Consider the following 20,308-nt stretch of genomic DNA (forward strand, 5'->3'; position numbering starts at 1 on the left):
AAAACTGCTGAAGAACCTTAGGCTACGAACTCAGTCTGTCTGCTACTGAAACGGCAGAAAACACGGACTGAATTTCTCCTGCTTATCCTATATGGCTAACCTCTATACTTTTGTTTTCGCTTCTCTCCTTGGGCTTTATTACCAATCAAGAGAGAAGAAGCATTTCTGCTTATGAAAGAGACTAAATTTCAGTTCTTTAGATTTAATTCACGGATGTGCTGCAGTGCCACAACCACATAAAAAGGATTGCAATGAAATTAGTAATACGTTTTATTTCCTGCACAACTAAATGCCAATTCCCAGGAAAACAGAAAAAGAAAAGCAAGAATTGAAGCCCCCATGAGATCCAAGCCCTAAGGCCACCCACTGCTCTTCCCAGCCTAATGAGGTTAATCAGCTTCTCCCTCCCTGACCTTCCATTGTCAATGCTGAATTTCATTTAATTATCTCCTGCTGCTCTGGACACCCAGGGAGGGCAGGCAACACCGTGTGCATGGAAGCAGAGCAGGAAGTCTCCCTTAGAATTACAGAATCATTAAGGTTGGAAAAGACCTATAAAAGAGCATCTAGCCCAATCCTTGACCCATCTCCACCATGACCACTAAACCATGTCCCTCAATGTCACATCTCCGCAGTTCTTGAACACCTCCAGGGACGGTGACTCCACCACCTCCCTGCACAGCCTATGCCAAAGCCCCAACACTCTTCTTGAGAAGAAATTTTCCCTAATACACAAACAGAACCTCCCCTGGTGCAACTTGATGCCATCACCTCTCATCCTGTCACTGCTACCTGGGAGTAGAGGCTGACCCCCACCTCACCACCTCCTTTCTGCCTCCTTTCAGGCAGTTACAGAGAGCAGTGAGGTCTCCCCTGAGCTCCTCTTCTCCACACTGCCCTATCCCATTCCCTCACCTGCTCCCCATCACGCTGTGCTCCACACCCCACACAGCTCCACTGCCCTCAATCTTCTAACCCTGCAATTCAAGGTACCCAGACATCACTCAACACTGCCCTGATCTTCCTTCTGCTGAAAAACGCATCACCAGTGGAAGATTATCACTAAGATTATCCAGAAAGGAATTTAAATGCCAATAGCTGCAGCTACTTCTGTATTTGCATGGTTTCGAAGCAGGGCTCTCAGTCTCACAAACAGTGCCTGGCTGTCTCAGCATCCCACGTGCTTTGGGAGATAACTGGATTCTCATCGATCAGGCCAGGCCACAGCAGCTCTTGAAGCAGAGGCAGATTTTCACCCATATTAAGGGACTAATTGCAGGACACAGAGGGACATGGCCCTATGGCAGAACCTGCAGTCAGATGTGGCAAGCAGGCAAGCTGTCCTCTCTGCTTTAAGTGCCTCATTTCACTGCATATCAATACAGGTCTAGTGGCCTCTCCGCTGAGTTTTCAGCTCCCTCTCTCCAACCGCATCCTTCTCGCAGTGCAGAAGCAGACACTCTGAGTCTCCTCCATCACGGACACCAGGATTCAAGCAGGCAGGGCTTGGCCAAGCTGCCCCTCTGGGTTCAAGCTCTGCAGCTGCTGCGTCCCTTCCCGCTAGCACCTGGACACTGGGAAGTGCCATGCTGCCAAGCACTCCTTCTTCGTCCTCCTGTTCCTTCTACCTCCAAAACAGGAGCCTCAGTGGCTGATGCTATTGACTAAAATCCCAGAGCTTTCCTAAAATACAGGCATTTAATCAGCTTTAGAACAACACGGTGATGCAACACGCATACTCAACAGACGGGATGATTTTCAAGGAGAAGTCAGATTAAGTGTTAAACGTTCCTTCTGTACAATCTGAGCATCTTGTTCCCCTCCATCTCTCTGAAAGCTTGCTTTAAACCAGGCACGTTTGCTAACCTGGCTAGCATACACCTCCTGGAGCTACATCTCCTGGAGCTATGAAACAGTTAACCGGCAATTGTTATTTTAATGAGCAGAAATGATTCTAGCAGGGCTTCCCATTAGGAGCCAGTTAGTAGATAAGCCTTTCAAGCCTATTTTTACTCCCAGTTTCAGCCTCCTCTCCAGCTGGCCTGTCATTAGGATGCCTCTGGATCACCAGATTTTATCCTTCAGAGAGTGACAGGGAAAGGGGGATCTGCAGATGGGCTGAATGAGAATGTGTCAAAGCATCTGGACAACGGGGAAAGGCAAGAGCTGCGGCAGGAACCAGCGGTCCATTGCAGCAAAGGGACACGGAGATGCACTCGCCTCCAAAATATGGCAACAAGCAGCTGAAAGTCCGCTGGCACCCGGCACGACGTGCCTCCCTATGGCAGCAGGGCAATCAATCACTGTCTGCTCTCATCACCGCAGGGCCGGGGGAACGGCAAGGCCAGTGGGCTCTAAAATTAGCCACTTAATTATTAATTGATTATTTCAGCAGCCCAAGTGTTGGCGCGCAATTGAGGTTGGGTTTTTTTTTTTTTTATATTTGACTGAAGCAGCTATTTTTAAAGCAGTTATGTGAAGACGAACGCATACTGCATTCATTAAAAGCAGAACAGGTGGTCATGTTTTACAATTAAAGAGATACTCTCTCTTTTAGGCCATATGGACTTTCCGCAAACAAGATAAAAACGCCATCTGCTGAGGAAGAAAACGAAGCTAAATGAGAGGAATACAAGTCCCAGGTAGCCCAGTAGGAGCCCCATGGGGTGGACTGGGATGAGGGCACAGCAGCACTGAGTGCTGTGCAGCTCAGCAATATGAGGTCCTAGGAGCCAGCTGGCGGTCAGGAGAGCGGAGCGGGCACTGAGGGGACACAGCCCCTAAGCTCTGCAATTACCCTTCAACTTTTAAACAAGTCTGCACATTTCTAGAAGCCACAAGCGTTTGTTTCGTTGCCAGTTGTGTACAGCTCTAGTGAGATCTACTGCTGATGGGCGGACAGTTGGACTGGATCATCTCACAGGCCTTTTCCAACCTTAGTGGCTCTGTGATTTCCTTGTTTTGTTGGGCATTAAAACCATCATCCAACAAGTTTTATTACTTTATTTATGTTAAGCTCTACAGTTCCCACCCCTGACCCAAAAGCTCACTTCAAACAATTTCAACTTCCAAATGATATTTCCACAGTTAAAAAGCCTCACACGTAACCCTCAGGCAGCAGCAGCTCCCGAATTCACTTCTGCTTCCGTGTTCTGGCTTAATTGAAATATACACAAGATAATGGGGAGGAGTATGTATACATACCATAACAAATTAAACACTCCGAAGCAATTCTCATCTAATTCAATGTCACTGCAGACACCGAGCATGACAGAATTCTGCTGCTGCTCCTCCTGAATTCAGATTTATCAGGTCATATTATATCTGTTTTTATTGCTATTTTTTAAATGGTCTCAGAAGGCAAAAAGGGCAGCTCAGCTCTGCTACCACTGCCAGGAGGTCACAGACCACAGGGCTGAGTTTTTAAATAGCACTTCCAGAAGTGCTTACTTCCTCAACCAAGCAGAGCTTTCACCTTCGAGCCGCCCAGCGACAACTCATCAGGAATTCAGACTTTCTGCTGCAAGCACTGATAAGTCCAGCAAAACTTCCCAGAGATGTCCCAACCCCCCCAGGAAATACAGCCTGTGTCATCAGAGGCTGCCATCACTCACTGGTCAGCTCGTAAATTAGCAAGGCAAGCAGGAGGGCTGGAACACGGGGAGGAGATGAGCATCTCCATCTCAGCTTGGGCACTGAGGAGGGGGGTGAGGTGAACAAACTGATGATGTGGTTATACCAGTGCAGGAAATACCTCCACAAAGAGAGCTGGGAATTGCTAATGGACCCGGCAGCAGCTTCCATAATTTTAGAAGATGTAATTGCTCTTGGATTTTCGGTGGTTTAAACAACAATAAAAAAGAGCAAAGTCTGTGTTTTTGCCAAAAATGCTTTTCCTTACACTTAGGGAGATTTGCTGCTGAAGTTCACAAAACAGCTGTTATCAGAAGGCTCTAAATTCACATCACCTATTGAAAAGCTCTTAAAAATATACTGAGGAGCAACTTTAGATCAAGGTTAGCAAAGAGCATCATAGGGCAGCAGATTTTTTTTCCCCCCTAATGTTTCTCTGAGTACCTGTGCATAGTGGCGGTGACGCACAGACCAATCCAACTCTCCAGGTACCAGCAGTTCCAAGCCACATTCATCTTCCACATCACGTCCTGCACCAGCAGCATTAACTACCCTACAGCTCCAAGTACCTCACAGCCCTCCAAAGCTTTTTTTCTGACTGAGAACCACTTCCTAGAAGGAATATCAAGCCAAGGACAGCAAAACAACAGCTTACCTGCAATGCAACAGCTTTGTATTCAATAGAGGTAGCGACTAGAAAGCCCCAGGAGCTGCACGCAAAGGTCCTGCAGCTCTCCTCAAGAAAACTGAATTGCTGACAAACCGGAGACCATTTTTCTTACTTCATTCAGAAATGCATATTTCTCAGCTGTTCAATATTTATGTTATTGATCTACTCAAAATATAAGCAATTTAAGTTGTTCTCATTTTTCAAGGGCTTACACGCCTGGAAATGCCAGCGGTGCTGACTGCTGCATGTCAGATGGATGCTATAGCCAGGAAGATGCCAGTATCCAAAACTGAAGCTGGAAAGCAGCAAATCAGATGCTGCTTACGGTCTGTGAGAGGCCTTCTGTCATCCAAGCACATTTCAAATTATTATTATTATTATTTAAGTAAACAAGGGATCAAATTCACTTCCTGTATCAATGCTCCAGCTCCAACCTGCAGTCCAGCATGCCTTGTGCTGCAGCTGTTTCACTGAAACAGAAGCCCAGGCTAGAACACAGCTCTCAAACATATTTCTCTTCTGCTTCTTTGTTCACCAACAGCCTTACTGTTTATCCAGTATCTCATGTCAGTGGTTGATTATTCCTTCAGATTTGTCTGTTTCCTCTGTGATAGTCAAGTTTGGATCAAAGCAGTGAAATACAATACAGTGAAAATCTGTATGATAGGCAGCAAAAATTAAAGATATTTGTATAAATGCAATTGAGGAGTGGAGGGCAATATTTATACGACTTGCCCAGTAATGTTTAATCTGAATCTGGGCAAAATTGGTGCAAAATCCCTCTGCTCTCCTCCAGTTAGGTTATCCAGACAAAACCAATAACAAAAAAAAAACCAAAAACTAACAAAAGGGAACAAAAAAGACCACAAAAAGCACAAAAAAGTAAAGGAAGAGAGGCATGATTTTGGGGGGTTTGATTCTATTTCTGTTTTCAGTGGTTAAAAAATGATTTTGGAAATCCTGAGGGAAGCACCCATTGCTCAACAGACATCAATGTTCAATGTTCAATGAAACCCCATTATTTATATTTAAATATCTACCTATAGAAAAAGGTCTTTCACTCATTCGTCCTCTGTATACCAAGTGTAAGCAAGAACATTCAGCAGACAGAAAGGATAGAACAAGGCCTTCAAAGCTACCCAGAACTATATCTAGGCAACTTGCTCACAAAGAAAAGAGTCAAACACACAGTCATGCCCCAGTGCACTGCATTGCTTTGAGCCCAGAGGTCCAAACAAAACCTTGTATTTCAAGTGTCTAAGCGAACAGAAAGAGCACACGTTATCACTCCCATGAGTGCCATGCCATAAAGAGAAGGGCAAGCCACCTTAATGAATTTTTGTTCACCGTACACAAACAAGCAATAGAAAAAACAGAACTTTGCCATCAAGACGAGTTAACCAAAAGTCTCTTTTTCTGCCAGGCTCAGTACATTCTGTCCTACAAAAAAGGAAACTTGCATCCTCGGAGGTAAAGGCTCTGGCTAGGCTAAAAATGGAAGCAGAATCAGGAGGCTTAAGTACAACCTCAGTCTTCCCTGTTGAAAACTTTTCTTCTGTTAATGCAGAGAAAGAGGAAGGAGGTGAAAAGGGACAACATCCTGATTTTAAAATAAGCTCACATCAACTGTGCTACACTGTCATATGATGTACTATATTGCATTACATGACTTTTCTGTAAGGACCAGTGCACATAATATGCAAGCTGAGTAAGGGCCAGATAAACAAAAGTGTAGCTCCTTCTCTCAGACATCTGAGATAAGACAGAGAGCTGCTATCGGTGCCCAAGTCTGGAAGATGAAATACTTTAAAATAGATTTCCTTTAATTTGAGAGGAGGCTTACAAAAGCTTCAGTGCTTCACCTGACCTCAAAGCTATCTAACAAGCTACACACTTACAGAGTAACTTGAAAGCTATTAAGAAGAAAGTGGAACCTCCTCAGCAGATCTTCTACCTGCCTCCACACCAGGAAACAGAGCATCCCCAAAAAGCAGTGATTTCTTCAAAGGCTGGTCAAAAAACAACTCAGGATTTAATTACGAAGTCAAAACAGAACCTTAATCTTTAAAACAGCAATTTCTGTTTAAGTCTGTTTTTATTATTATTTTTTTGCTCAAGGGCCCTTAAAGTCGCAGAATAATGCAGAATGGATTCCAGAGATTTCTTCCAATTGATTCTACTTCTTGCTCTGAGGAGAGCCACCCGCTAAGTCAGTTTCAGGTCAGGTCCAAAAGCTGTGCCCACAGTCCCAGTTCACCTTTGGGCATCTCAAAGATGGTGAATCTGCAAACTCTTCCATCATTTTGGCTGCCCTGAAAAGAACTCTTAAGTCAAAGGATAAGGGAGAAATTTTTTTTTTTTTTTTTTTTTTTAAGTATCCAAATTTGCTTAAACTGTTTGTTATTATTATTCTGGCTTCTTAGATCTTTCACGTTTTGCCTACTTACTCCCACATACTGGAGGTGGTGCGAGGTGCTGCCATGCAACCTTTGTTCACGTGTGACTAACTTTATTCTTACTAGTTAAAAAGAAGAAAAAAGAAAAGGAAAATGAGGAACTACAGAACTTCAACTTTTGCAAAGTCTGTAACACCGAACAACAGCACTTTGAGGTCTTTAAGGGAGTGAGGTAGCTTTGTTCAGAAAAAATATCCAGATGGAAAGTTAACTTCCCCTACAACACAGGGGTAGACTGGAGTCTGAGCATCCATACGTGGGTCTCACTCCAGAGAGAAGGCTGGGGACATAGGAGGGTTGAGTGCTCCAGCTCTGGGAACAATCCAATGCACTAAGGCATGTGAAGACTGGTCTTTTCCAGGGTATAAGGGAGTATGGGGGAAAAAAAATGGGTCTTTCCTACAGCAACAGAAAGGAAGGATGTAGTTTGAGCTTTCAAGAAAGAATGGTGAGGAAGCCTTCCAGCCAAAGAAGCTCTACAAAAGATTGATTTCACTCTATAGAATAAAACCAGAATGGACTAGGATCAACACAGGCTTTGGTCAATTACAAGCCATTGCAGGGAGAAAAGACAACATGATAGTTTCTACTACATAAAGAAAATAGGTGCTTTGGGAAAAATAAAGAAGACAGCAATGCATGACGCATGGGAAACAAAGTGGACTTGAATTCAAGAAAACAAAGCCCTGCAACAAAAATTATCACAAGAATTTTCTGAAGAAATTAGACAATATCAACAGCAGTGAGTTGACACCACTGCCCTCTTTACCAACTATTTCCTTTACTGTAAGCGAAGAGATTAAATATGGGTTTGATACAGTTTGAAGCAAAGAGCCTTTGGCAGACAAAACAATCCAGAGCATTTTGCTGAAGAATGCAGCGTTCTGCACCTGCAGCATGACAAATCACATGGCAAGGAGAGAACAGAGATAAAACCATTCCATCCCAGCATTTCCCTGCTGGAATCATCACAGCACAGGCTGTGATAACTGATACTTATTTTTCCTGTCCATAGCTTCCCTTCAAAAGAACTCACAAACAAAGAAAATTCTATCCCAGTACATCAGTGTTACATGCACAATTACAATGCTTGCTAGGTACAGCTTCATATTCACGACATTCTGTTGCAGAAGTTACAAGTACTCTGTTTATGTAAGTAAAACAAAACTATCCATTTGAAGCATTTGCTTTACCTCTTCTTTTTAAAAGAAAAGAACAGTTTTCCTGGATACCCGTTTTCTTTTTGCCCTGGGGGGGGGGATGTCAGCAATGTATTCAAGGTGCGATGCCCTGCTCAGCAGCAGCCAACTGGAACAACGTCCTTATTTTGTATTTCATGTGTGCACCCAACGTGATTTGGGATGCAGTGCTTCATTCATGTTTGCTCTCGGAGTTCTGTCTAGACAAGTGGTCTCAAACACCTCTGTACACCTCCCAGGGAGCTCATACACATCACAAGCATTTAACAGCCACCCACCAAGGGCCCAGGGTTGGAAAAGCACTCAATAGATTTTTCCCTGTGGGTTTAAACTCCCTGATGTTCTCTTCCCTTACATCCTGGCTCGGAGGACTACACAACAGTAAGCAAGGTCTCTATGATTTATTTTGCTGGTGGCAAAATCTGAAATGTATCTGTTAAGTAAGCCACAGAGCAGCGATGGTAGCAGGGCTGTTAACGGGGAGTTTCTAAAGCAGAGGAAGGCACACAGGTTTTTGGGGATGACTGCATTCTGACAACTCAATCTCATTTTCTCACGCTGTAATAAAGACTACCGTTGGAGGCAACTGCCCATCATATTTAAAGAATCCAACAGACAAATCCAGCCGAGATCTCCACATAAACAAAGGCAGAATGCAGCTCTGAGATGAAGGAAATGTCTAACAGTCTTCTGTAGGGCAGATTGGATGACGCAGAAAGCAATATGGGAAAGGCTCACCCCATGCAAACTGAATTCAAGGGAGCTGCAGTCGTATGGAGCACAACTGGTAGATTCAGTCTCATGCCTGGCAAAACCAACAGCTCCATAAGCACTCTTACAAGGAAAGGCTCAGGGAGGTGACAGCAGTGGGCTACAGCTTAGCATCTGATATATTCTGACAGAGCTCTGCAGGGAAGACGATATCCTGCTTCAGCCAGTGATTGTAATTTCTAGCAACAAATGCATATATATATTTAATATATATCAACACTAGCACTTCACTGAAGATCTACATCTCCCTCTGCTGAACAGAAAAAGGGAACAGCAGCCTTGATGGGATCTGCCAACAGGGTTTTTAACCTTTGTATTCAACGGATTCCCTACGGCTTGAAGTTACCGATGACATTTGCCAGGGTATGGATAATGGTCTTTATGCACCGGGGACATTTTTTATTGACTTGTCTAAAGCTTTTGACACAGCAGCCCATAAAGCCTCCACTAAGTAACTTGTCTCATATTAAGGAGAGAAGGAGGAGACATAAAGCATTAGAGATCTTAATCTGTTGAGAAAAAGAGCCGAGGTGGGAAGGGGAGCAAAACAGATTTCTCTTGAACTCCTTTGAAACTTTGACCTTTATGGCTTTAAAGAACTGCAGAGATTTCTCATAGGAGCAAGGGATAGAAAGTCTGTATGCAATTCAAAGTTTTTCATCTATCAGATTGCTGGAAAAAAACCCAAAAGATTCAGTACAGATAAGGCAGATGTATCAAAACAAAATTAATGAAGTCAACAGCAGACCTGTAGAAAAGCTACTGTTCAGACTCTTCATCCAACTCTTCTTCTTGACAGTGAGCATGTATGACTATATCCACTGACATACCTACTTCAATGTCCATAAATGACTTTTATGACACCCAGAATATGTGAAGAGAAGTCATTTAATGGTAAGAAGTGCCCCAACCCATGCTATCATTTAGATGCAAGTCTGAAGATGTGAATCATCTCAGGAGCACCAGAAGTCTAATTTGTATAAAGTCTGCTGGCTGCATCCATCACAGCCATTAGTACGACCTCACTTGCTGAGCAGATCTCTCCTGATTCAAGATACTTGCTGCACACAACATTTGACCTTAGTGCAAACCAAAGGTCTCATTACTGATTGCCTCAAAGCTCTGCAAATCATGGAGCAGCGATGGAGGTGGTAGACAGGCTCACAGAGACCACAAGCTCCACGACAACAAGTTCTTGCAGGTAAGGGCCTGAGACATTATGAAAGATAGATATGGAAAGAAACATCCTCCCTAAGATTTTATGAGTATGTTTATGGAGCAACAGCGTTAGGGTTTCTGTTGCATCAGCAAATATCACACAAGAACCAAACAACCAAACCAAACAAACTTCATAGCAACCAAACTGGCTCTAGGAAAAGAGCAGGCTGCTGCTATAGGCATTACAATGCACAACTGAGGACATAGATTTGTCAAATTCTCAGTCAAACCTGATGTGGGCCCAGCACTATATGGTGCCTGACTAGCCTGAGGAGATATAAGCTTCCCCCTGCTAGGTTTGGGAGGTGGTGATTTGACTCATCACCTAAATGGCCATCAAAGTAGATTCCAGTCTTGTTGGAAGAGATGATGACTATTAAAGGTATTGTCATAATCGCTAACACTCAAGCTTCAGATAGGAGGGTTTCGATCAAAATCCTGAAGATACGGTAGATAATGCAGATGAGGAAATAAGTATGGAAAAAGTACATGATGATACACAGGTATCCAGTATGGAAAAGAGGAAATCTACTGTCTAGCTAGGCAATGAAATGATCCATGGGAAGGATAACTGGATTTGTACATACATCTACAGCCTTTCGTTTTGTCACCAGCTTGAAATGCAAGTGGCTAACAGTTCCTCTTTAGACAGGCTCCTTTCCATCTAGCCCAAGCTAGATGGAAAACTCTCCTCTTAAAAAACACGTGCAATCTTCAGATGTTCAGCTACTAAGAAACGGAGCCTTCTAGAGAACAGATCACACTGCATTTGTAGGTTGCAGATTTTTTCCTAAGCAACATGACGATTTTCACCAGTTTGTATGGAAAAACTACTCTATGTTGTTTAAGTCTAAATGCAAACCGTACCCAAATAAAAGCCTGTGAGCAGTTTGAAAAGGAAGTAAAACAGTTAGGCACTAGAGAAGATGTCATTCTAATAAGTAATTTCATTAAATCCAACTATTAGAAAAAACTGCAGCTTTGGAAACTGACGTTGAAGCAGATTCAACTCTTAGGAATACAGCAAAAAGTCCTAGCAAGAGCAATTTGGCATTTGGAGGAAAAGATGAATCTCAGAGCTGCCTATTCTATTCTTCAATTTCAAGGCTTATTTCAATTTTAATTTAAGTTTTTTAGTGTTGACTAAATGACTTCTGCACCAGTTATAAGACAAAATGTTGAGGAAAAGAATATTTAAGCAAACAATTAGAGAGCTCGTTCCTGCTAACGTCAGATTTATCCTTTTCTCCAGAAAATCAAAGGGAGCTTCTCAAGTTCATTTTATTCGTTCACTTGTCACTGAAGTGTGATGATCTTTTGGATAGTTTGGTACCTCCCAGTAGGTCTCTGTAGTACTATTTGCTATGTATTTCAAGTGCTTTACCCAGAGAATCTGAGATGTTTTTTTCTGTGTACATAAAGTTAAATAAGCTTTTAAGTCCTGAAATTTGTACATACAACGTCTCCTGCATGCCTGTGAATGATTTTTTTTGTCCCCGTCTGATCTGAATGCACTGCACGGCGCCTGGCTGACCTGGCATCTCTCTGTTGGTCCCACACAGGCAAGTCAGTTTACACGCAGCATTGGTTTAAATAACTCGGTGTGGCTGCAGTTCCTCCATTTCTCAGTTCTTAACAGGTGCAGATCCACCATAAATGTCTGAAATCTGAGCCAGAAAGACAGTCTTTGGCCAGGCATCAGGACAGAAGGCACAGTTTGATACTTCTCTTTATATTACATTCCAACATTTATGAAGAGGGATCGCTTTTAAATCAAACCTTCAAGACAGTGTTCTAAACTAAACAATCTTACTAAGCTCAGTGCTTCCCCCAGAATAAGTGCTGCCAAGTACTTACATATGATTACTACCACTGGCCAAAACCACAGAATCACAGGAGCTGGAAAGGACCAAAAGAGATCGTTGAGTCCAACCCCCTTGCTAAAGCAGGTATGCTACAACAGATCTCAGAGCTAGACATCCAGCCAGGCCTTCAGTATCTCCATAGAAGGAGACTCCACAACCTCCATGTGCAATCTGCCCCAGTGCTCCATCACCCTTGAAAGAGTTCTTCCACATGTCAGGACAGAACTTCCTGCCTTCAAGTTTTAGGCCATTGCTCCTTGTACCACCACTACACATCACTGAGAAGAGCCTGGCCTCATCCATTCGCCTCCCACGTCTCTTTACGTTGATCAGATCCCCTCTCAGTCTTCTTTCCCCCAGGCTGAACAGACCCAGGTTGCTCAGCCTTTCCTCACATGGGAGATGCTCCAGGCCCTTCATCATCTTTGTGCCCCTCCACTGGACTCCTTCTAGGAGATCCATGTCTTTTTGTACTGGGGAGCCCAGAACTGGATACAGTCTAAATGTGATCTCACCAGGGCAGAGTAGGAGGGGAAGGATCACCTCCCTCAGACTGCTGGCCACAGTATTTTTAATACACCCCAGAAACCCACTGGCCTTTTTGGCCACAAATGCACACTGCTGGCTCGTGGCCAACCTGCTGTTCACCAGAACGCCCAGGCTCTTCTCCACAGAGCTCCTCTCCAGCAGGTCATTCCCTAACCTGCACTGATGCACGCAGTTACTCCTCCACAGGTACAAGATTCTACACTTGCTCTTGTTAAACCTTGCCAGGTCTCCTCCCTGCCCAACTCACCAGTCTGCCCAGGTCTTGTTGAATGGCAGCACAGCCTTCAGATGTTATCAGCCAATCCTCCCAGTAAATTTGCTGAGGGTGGACTCTAGCCTTTCAACCAGATCACTGATGAAGATATTGAACAAGACCAAAGCCAGCACTGACCTCCAGGGAACACTGCTAGTTACACCTCCAGCCAGTCTCCGTGCCACTGATGACCACCCTCTGAGCTCTGCCAGTCAGCCAGTGCTCAATGCACCTCAACACCCACTCATCTATTCCACATTTTCTAAGTTTCATAACAACGATGTTATGGGAGACCGTAAAAAACACAGATTCTTTCTTTCAAAGTGTCCTTAGAAGACTAAAGAAGGGCTGCAGATGCTTTCCTAGGCTGCAACAAATGCAACATGTGCCATGGTTTCTGGAATTAGTTTCGTTTAAGCCATACGATGTCAAGCACGCATTTGAAAAAGCTTGGCCTTGTTCCCATCTTTCCCTGCCAATAGCCTCAGAAATTATGGACAAGAGGAAACTCACTGAATACTCATAAGGAGTTAAGATACCCTGCAGGTCCAGCTCAACAGAATTTACAGGCAAGTCCTGGACTGCTGCACGTTGCACCAGTTCCATAAAGGCTGAATTCTGAGCGTTGCTGTGAACTTTATCTGCATGCTTCAAAGAAATGCCTAACTTTAGCCTATGCCTTTGAATAATGAGCTCAATTCACAAGCTGAAGGCAATCTTGTAGCTTAAGCTCAAAGAAGTTGCTTAACTCCACCCTAAACATATCACATTTTCACACGGATAGATCCTTTCTGAGTCACTTCTGGCTCTCAGTAGAGCAAAGTACTTACCCAGGAGAATCTATTAAGGTAAGACCTTGCTTTCAGCTGGAAAACATTAATTCTCTTCCAAAAAGGCACGCTGCCTTCTTGGTCATTAATATCACATCATTCTTCTAAGACGAGTGACAAGGCAGGCAAGCCACCCAGATCTCAGGCAGCGTGAAAGCCTGGCTCTACAGAAAGATATTTGGAAAAGAGAAATCACTCCTCCAGTTAGTGCAGCAAGAAAATCAATATTTCACTGGATGAAGATGGTCTTCAATGCAGTCCTGCTTAGGCACCAGGTACATTAGCAAAATTGAATGATGCTGACTAAAAAACCACACGTGATCTTGAACTCTAAGTGCATAACAGCTGTGCAGAGAATTTAAGAGGTGGGGATACAGTTGAAAAAAAATCAAAACAAAGCTGTTGACATAGCAACAGGAGTCCTTTTTCAAGTTGTATGCCATGAATCAGAATCATTAGTTTTGTGGCCTTTCAACGAGGAATGAAAGGCTGTGGCATTCAAAGCCAGAGCGTGACGCCACTCTGTAATGCTGAAGATGGTGCAAGAAAAAGATTTTAAATAGCATGCAAAACCTGCTGGGCAAGGGCAAAGTCATCTGGGAAGGACAGGCAGTTTCTTGGGAAGTGCTCTTGCTTAGCAGCATTGTACAAGTTGAGAAGGGAAGACAGAAAAAAGACAGAATGGGCAAGGAATATGTGGACAGGAACAAGTGGAGAAGCCTGAGTGTAGGGAAGAGACTCCCCCAGCCTAGACAACCTCAACCTCTGAGGCTGTAGTTTTCTGTAAGCATTAATGCCTACACAATGAGTGCTGCCCTATGCTTTTCTGGGTCAGTTCACTTGAATCCACGCTGTCAACAGTTTGTGACAACGCAGGGAGATCTGACTGAGGTTGAAACCAACCCACCAAAATGTTAAGCTCTGAACATGATGCAGCTGTGCCACTGCACTTCTGTCTACATATACTCATCAGCTGTTTCCACTTGTTTGTACGACTCCTGGGAAGCAGGTAGTCTGCCTTGCAGCTGCGCAGCACTGAGGGGCACCTCCCATCCCCAACTCAACCTGCCACATTTATGGGTCCTGCATGGAGAAAAACCACATGAAAGAAGATGATGAATCTAGTGCAAGAATTCAGGAATTTGAAGTTTTGATGATCTGATCTCCCCATAATATATGGGAAATAAAAGGTCAGCAGTAGCTGCTGACGGTATTATAGCATGCTGGGAATAAAGCACTGCTGCTATCAATAGCTGTGCTTAGCTCACTGGAGATAGCAGACAAGCTGATCTCACCCAGACTGCATAACTTGGACTTTCGAGCTGCCAACTGTATGCATTTGCAGCCCATTTTTACTTTTTTTTTTTTCCCCCTAAAAGCAAGGAAACAGTATGCTCGAAAATATATAGGTTGAGGGCATCAATGCTGTTGCTGGAGCAGAACAATAACAACTTTGGCCATGATTTATATGGCTAATTTCAGGATAAAGACCCATCTATTTTTAAAAAGAGGAAAAGACCACAAAATTACCCAATTCTATATTCGTCAGTGATTACAGTTTATACTGCACAATGTTTCAACTCAGTAAGCATGCAAATAGAATATTTTATTAAACAGACAAGAGGGATCTTTTCTTCTTTATGTGCCCTCTCCACTGCAATGGATTTTATCAGGTTGCAGTCTGATGTGATAGCTTTCTTCTCACCTGAAAGGCCTGTCAAATTTTAAGACAATTATTTCCTAAACCAAACACCTATTCCTCTATTTTAGTCTCTACTTCCACTTTATTGCTTGTTTGCTTTGTTTTAAGCCACAAAAATGATCTCTTGGTCATCTGAAAGCTTTCAAAGTAAAGAGTCCAGAGAAGAAACATCTATCATCCATATAAGATGGGATCTGGGATCTGATTCTGCAACAGCAGAAGCAACAGCAACTGAACCAGTTTTCTGCTGCATCTACTCAAAGCCAAGCCAGTACTTCACTCTACAGGAAGACACTTGATACGGAGATAAAGCACAGCTACATCCAACCCAAATATCACAGCCACTGCTCGCATTACCACTATTCCCAGTTACTTGTGGGTAAACTGAAGCACAGAAGAAATCCACAGATACAATAAATTCCAATCCTAGCTCTTCTCAGATGACGATGTTCAAGGCTGAAAGTTCTCCTGCCGCCTATAAAGGGCAGGGATCTTCTGAGGGACTCAGCATGGGGAAATGGATGACAGTGTCCACAGGGTGCTGCCTGCCTCGGCTCACATCATTTGTACCATGAAAATTAGCAAGCATTCAGGCATTTCAGAGAAATAGGAAGGGAGATGCTTCAAAAACTGAAGAAAGCATGCAATTACAAAGTGAATCTCTCTCTGAATATTTTACCCATAGCATCGCTGGTAAAGGTAAGCAAAGAGTCAACATTTTACTAACAAATGAGAAGGGATACATAAATAGGAGATAAGGCAGAGAGGATCTTAAGACAGCCATTCTGTTTTTGCAGACAACACAAAGCGGGGATCAGCACAGAGATTCAAGGAGATGCTGATCTGACTGTAGTATCTGATGAGGAAAAACTACTTCTAAGAGGCATTCTAAATAGACAGATGCAAGTGGACACAATGCTTTTGGCAAAGGTAGAGGAAAACCTTTTCATTCATCAAGATGCAGAAGGACAAGGCCTTACTAAAAAGGATTTCAGCTGTAGGGAAGGCTGAAGATCGAGCCTCAAGAGAAAATAAAGGGAAATAATAATTGGAAAAAGAAAATGTGTGACAAAGACTAGCAGTGAAACCCTAGACTTGTAGTCAGAATTGCAATACTTAAGCAAGGCTACCAACTTGCAACCTATCCCATGTATGGAGAAAGGGAGAATGGAAGGTGTATATAGTAATTTAATAATTAACCAATCCACATCATCCTTTTATATTTCAAATATTAGGTTCTTTTCCCACCGACCAGTTCATCAATTGCTTCTCTCCTCAAGCTTTAAGCTGTAAGGATATATACACACATACAGGCACACAAATACAGCATCAAATTCCACCAAACCAACACCATGAAGCACATACAGGAGCAGCACTTCTGCTTAAACACTGCACCCAATTCTGTTGCGTGGGCAGTGTTAGGAAATCAGGGCTCCTTTATCATTGGATCAATCACTGGAAATGTAGATGACATGAATTATCGTAACTGAAACTCCTCTGAACACCTAAGCAAGTCAACGCAGAGACAAGCCCACTTCCTAAAACTGCTCACTATACTCCTTAGTGAGTGAATCTTTTGTACTACTCACCTTTATTCCTGTGATGGCAACCAGGAACCTCCACATCCCCATGCCTTTTCTTTTAAACACTGCTTAACATAGCTTTTCTCTTCCTTTATTAATTTTATTGCCCACGTGACAAACACACTATTCACAAGTTACAGTTTTTTGGTTTTTTTTGTTTTTTAAACCATGGACTCAGTGAAATTAGTAAACAAGATCAGTTGAAATTGATGGAGAAGAAAAAACTGCTTCTGTCATAACACATTAAACAGGAGAGTGCCTACTTTCATACTCACTATAGAGTAAAATAAACTAATTTCTTTGCTCTGAATTTTTAATTTTAGAAATAAAACCAGCTTTTAAGATCCCTCTTTTTTGGTTAATCTCGTATGGCATTTTTTCACTTGTATTTATTGCTGAAAGATCAATTAAAATTCTTCTGTGGGAAATCATTCCCATCAGTACAATTAGTCCACATAATTGCTCCCGCAACCACCATTAAATATCCATTTTACTTTTTATTTAGACAATTACTAAGCATCAAGAAGATGCTTGGTAATTGATGGTAAAGATGCTTTTACTTTTTACAAAAATCATCTTCTGCCTTCCTCCTATGCGCTCTTCCCTTCTACAAATACTGTTTTACCCTCAGCTATCTCAATCTCAAAAATGCACACATAGTCTTACGAAGCTTCCAGTTAACCCCTAATGTCCACTAATGCCTCTTTCCCCACCTAACTTGCTGAAGACAAGTGTGGTTTCAGTTTGGCATGAGTGTGGCCTGATAGATACAGACACACAATTTGTTTTCATCCCACGTGCCCCTACAGCTCCAAAAACCTCCATAGATTTATCTGTGCCTTATTCTCTCCTCTGCCTTTCAGGTGGAAAAGAATCTCAGCCACTGATTCATCAGGAAGAATTCTGCTTCATGGTGCTGTTACGTATCTATTTTAATCACTAGCTGATCCATTTGGAGCTAGTGCTCTCATCGTTCCCTAGAGCCTTTCACAGATAGCCCCTTTCATTCAAACGTTGCTAGTAGGTATTGTAATTCAATTCTATTCTTGCATGTAATTCACTAACCTTCAGCAAGATGCCTGTCAAGCAAGTCAATATTTTACACTCCAACTTGAATCCATTTTTTGCAGTGTATCAAAATGCAAATGTATTTTTTCCTCCTAAGAGTCAATTCTAAGTAGAACCAGTCTGGAAATCGGAACACCTAAAGAAAATGGCAAACTAGCTGTTGCAAGAATGCCATCAACATATCTCCCAAAGTCCAGAGATCGCAAGTGTCATCAGAACATCTAGTTACAAGCACATTAAAACTCCCTGAGGAGAAAGGAAATGCAGAGTTGGTTAAACATTTATAGGTACCTCTAAGTTTCAATTGCTGCACGCATAGCACAATGCAGTTTCCTCCTGAAGTGATACCCATTCTGCTTGCAAGACTTTGTACAAACACCAAAACCTATTTCATCCAAGTGAATAGAAGTCTCATCGTGCCTTTCCCGGTGACATCAAGAAATCCCCAAAACCATTAACAGAGATGCTTTACTCAACCTAGGAAAACATCAGCCCATGCACAGGGATCATAGCTGCAGCTATGGGAAACACGCACAGCCACTGTTCTACAGCACACCTCAGGTAAAACCAGTTGAAACTCCCAGTATGATTTTCTACTATTTATAAGCAATGCTGTAAATTTGAAAGAACAACTATCACCATGTTAACACGTTAACCTTGCTTCAAGACTCACAAAGCTACGGTTTGCCTGGTTGCCTTAGCTATCTCAATAAACACATTGTGCCTCTCGCTTTCATGAGCTTTTTTCTCTGATACACGGGCAAATTAAAAAGTCAAGCTGCAGGAAGGAGTTGACACTCAGGTATCATGATGCCTTCTGGGTGACTGCACATTTGAAAAGCCTTACTCAGAGACATTTTAACTGCGAAGATACTACACTGCCAAGAACAGCAGCCAACCTTGAGAAAGAAGAAGCTTAAAGGAAAGAAGAGACAATATCTCTTTGCTCAAAGATCCTTTCACCTACCTGCACAGCCAAAGGCTAGGTGGTATCTAGAAGAGGGGCTGAATTTGACACAACACACGTTTGCCTTGGCTTCGATGCTTGCTACGGAGTTGTCCAAATTGGTAGACCACAGCTTCACTAGAGGAACAGAAAAAGAATTAGTAAGCAAAAACACCCAACTTTATCTGAAAAGTATAGGATCTCATTCATTATTAAAACTATGAACAACCTCATTTGCCAAGCTGTTAACAATTAGAAATGATCAGATTCTAACTGATGGCTACTGAGCCCGATAACTTTCCCAGGTACATCAACACTCCACTCATCCCCACACGCTCAGGAGATGCTGAAGGCACACGTCCCACACAGGTGATGGGTGCAAACAGATGACTCACTGATATGTTATAATCTCAGCATTTAAGATCACTGGACTGCAGATCCATATAACCACGAGCAGGAATGTTTAAACCCCTTTTGTTCTTTGTTCCCTTGCTGAGATGTACAGAACTCCGTGCTCCAAGGCAGAACTGCTTTGCACTTAATAAATGCACCTAATTGTATGCTTAAACACAAGTGAGTAAGAACAACTTGTTTTATTCTCAAGAAACTGGCACAGACAGAAAAGAAATCAGTATGCTAGCTTCCTATGATGATATATTTCCTCGGTACAAAGAACTCTACTGTTTCTCAACACTGCTGTGTGAACACTGATTAAACTATGTTGTACAGAACAAGCTCTTCCCCAAAAGTACTACAGTGCTTCACAGGAAGATCAACAGAAAACACCAGTGGCTTTTCAAAATTTAGCTTTCTCGCTCTCCACAAAAACTTCAAGCATCGTTTAACGTTCAAGATGAAGTGATAGGTGCTCCCCACATGGTCAGTCCATAGAATGGTTTGAGTTTGAAGGTATCTTAAAGATCCTCTAGTTCCAATGCTCTGTCGTGGATAGGGCTGTCACTCATCAGATCAGGTTGCCCAGGGCTCCGTCCAACCTGGCCTGGAGCACCTCCAGGGATAGGGCACCCATAGCTTCTCTGGGCAGCCTGTAACAGCACCCCACCACCATCCTGTGAAGAATTTCTTTCTTGTCTCTAACCTCCACCTACCCTTTTTTAGTTTAAAGCTCATTAACCACTGTCTGATTCCTACACGCTCTTACAAAAAGTCCCTTCCTAGCTTTCCAGTGGGTCCCCCTTTATGTATTGGAAGGCCACAACGAGGTCACCCTGAAGCCTTCTCTTCTCCAAGCTAAACAAGCCCAACTCCCTCAACCGTTCTCCATAGGAAAGGTGCTCCAGCCCTCTGAGCATCTTTGTGACCCCTCTCTGGTCTTGCTCCAACAGCTCTGCAGCCTTCTTGTGCTGTACACAGTACTCCAGATGGAACAGGGCAGAGCAGAAGGGGACGGTCACCTCGCTCACACTGACTGATAACCGTGCTGCTTTTGGTGGAGTTGAAGATAGTTGGAAAACGTACACCACTGGCAAAGGTACAGATGCCCTGCACACAGCATACAAGCGTCAGCAAGGTTAATTGAAGTCTACAGCAGGTTGTGCTGTACG

General features: G+C 43.0%; 1 protein-coding gene across 3 annotated transcripts in view; it reads right to left on the reverse strand.

Moving 5' to 3' along the window:
* The window catches only part of COP1 (COP1 E3 ubiquitin ligase), a 121,526-nt gene that overhangs the window by 36,047 nt on the left and 65,171 nt on the right, over positions 1–20,308 (reverse strand). For 2 of the 3 annotated variants that reach the window (XM_010715810.1, XM_010715809.1), the window contains exon 14: positions 18,765–18,881. The exons of the other annotated variant lie outside the window; for it this stretch is intronic. In XM_010715810.1, coding sequence (XP_010714112.1) covers positions 18,765–18,881 — 117 coding nt within the window. The remainder of the gene's footprint in view (positions 1–18,764; positions 18,882–20,308) is intronic. 3 annotated transcript variants of the gene reach the window in all.

Source organism: Meleagris gallopavo, chromosome 10, assembly GCF_000146605.3.
Source record: "Meleagris gallopavo isolate NT-WF06-2002-E0010 breed Aviagen turkey brand Nicholas breeding stock chromosome 10, Turkey_5.1, whole genome shotgun sequence".
Lineage (NCBI taxonomy): Eukaryota > Metazoa > Chordata > Aves > Galliformes > Phasianidae > Meleagris > Meleagris gallopavo.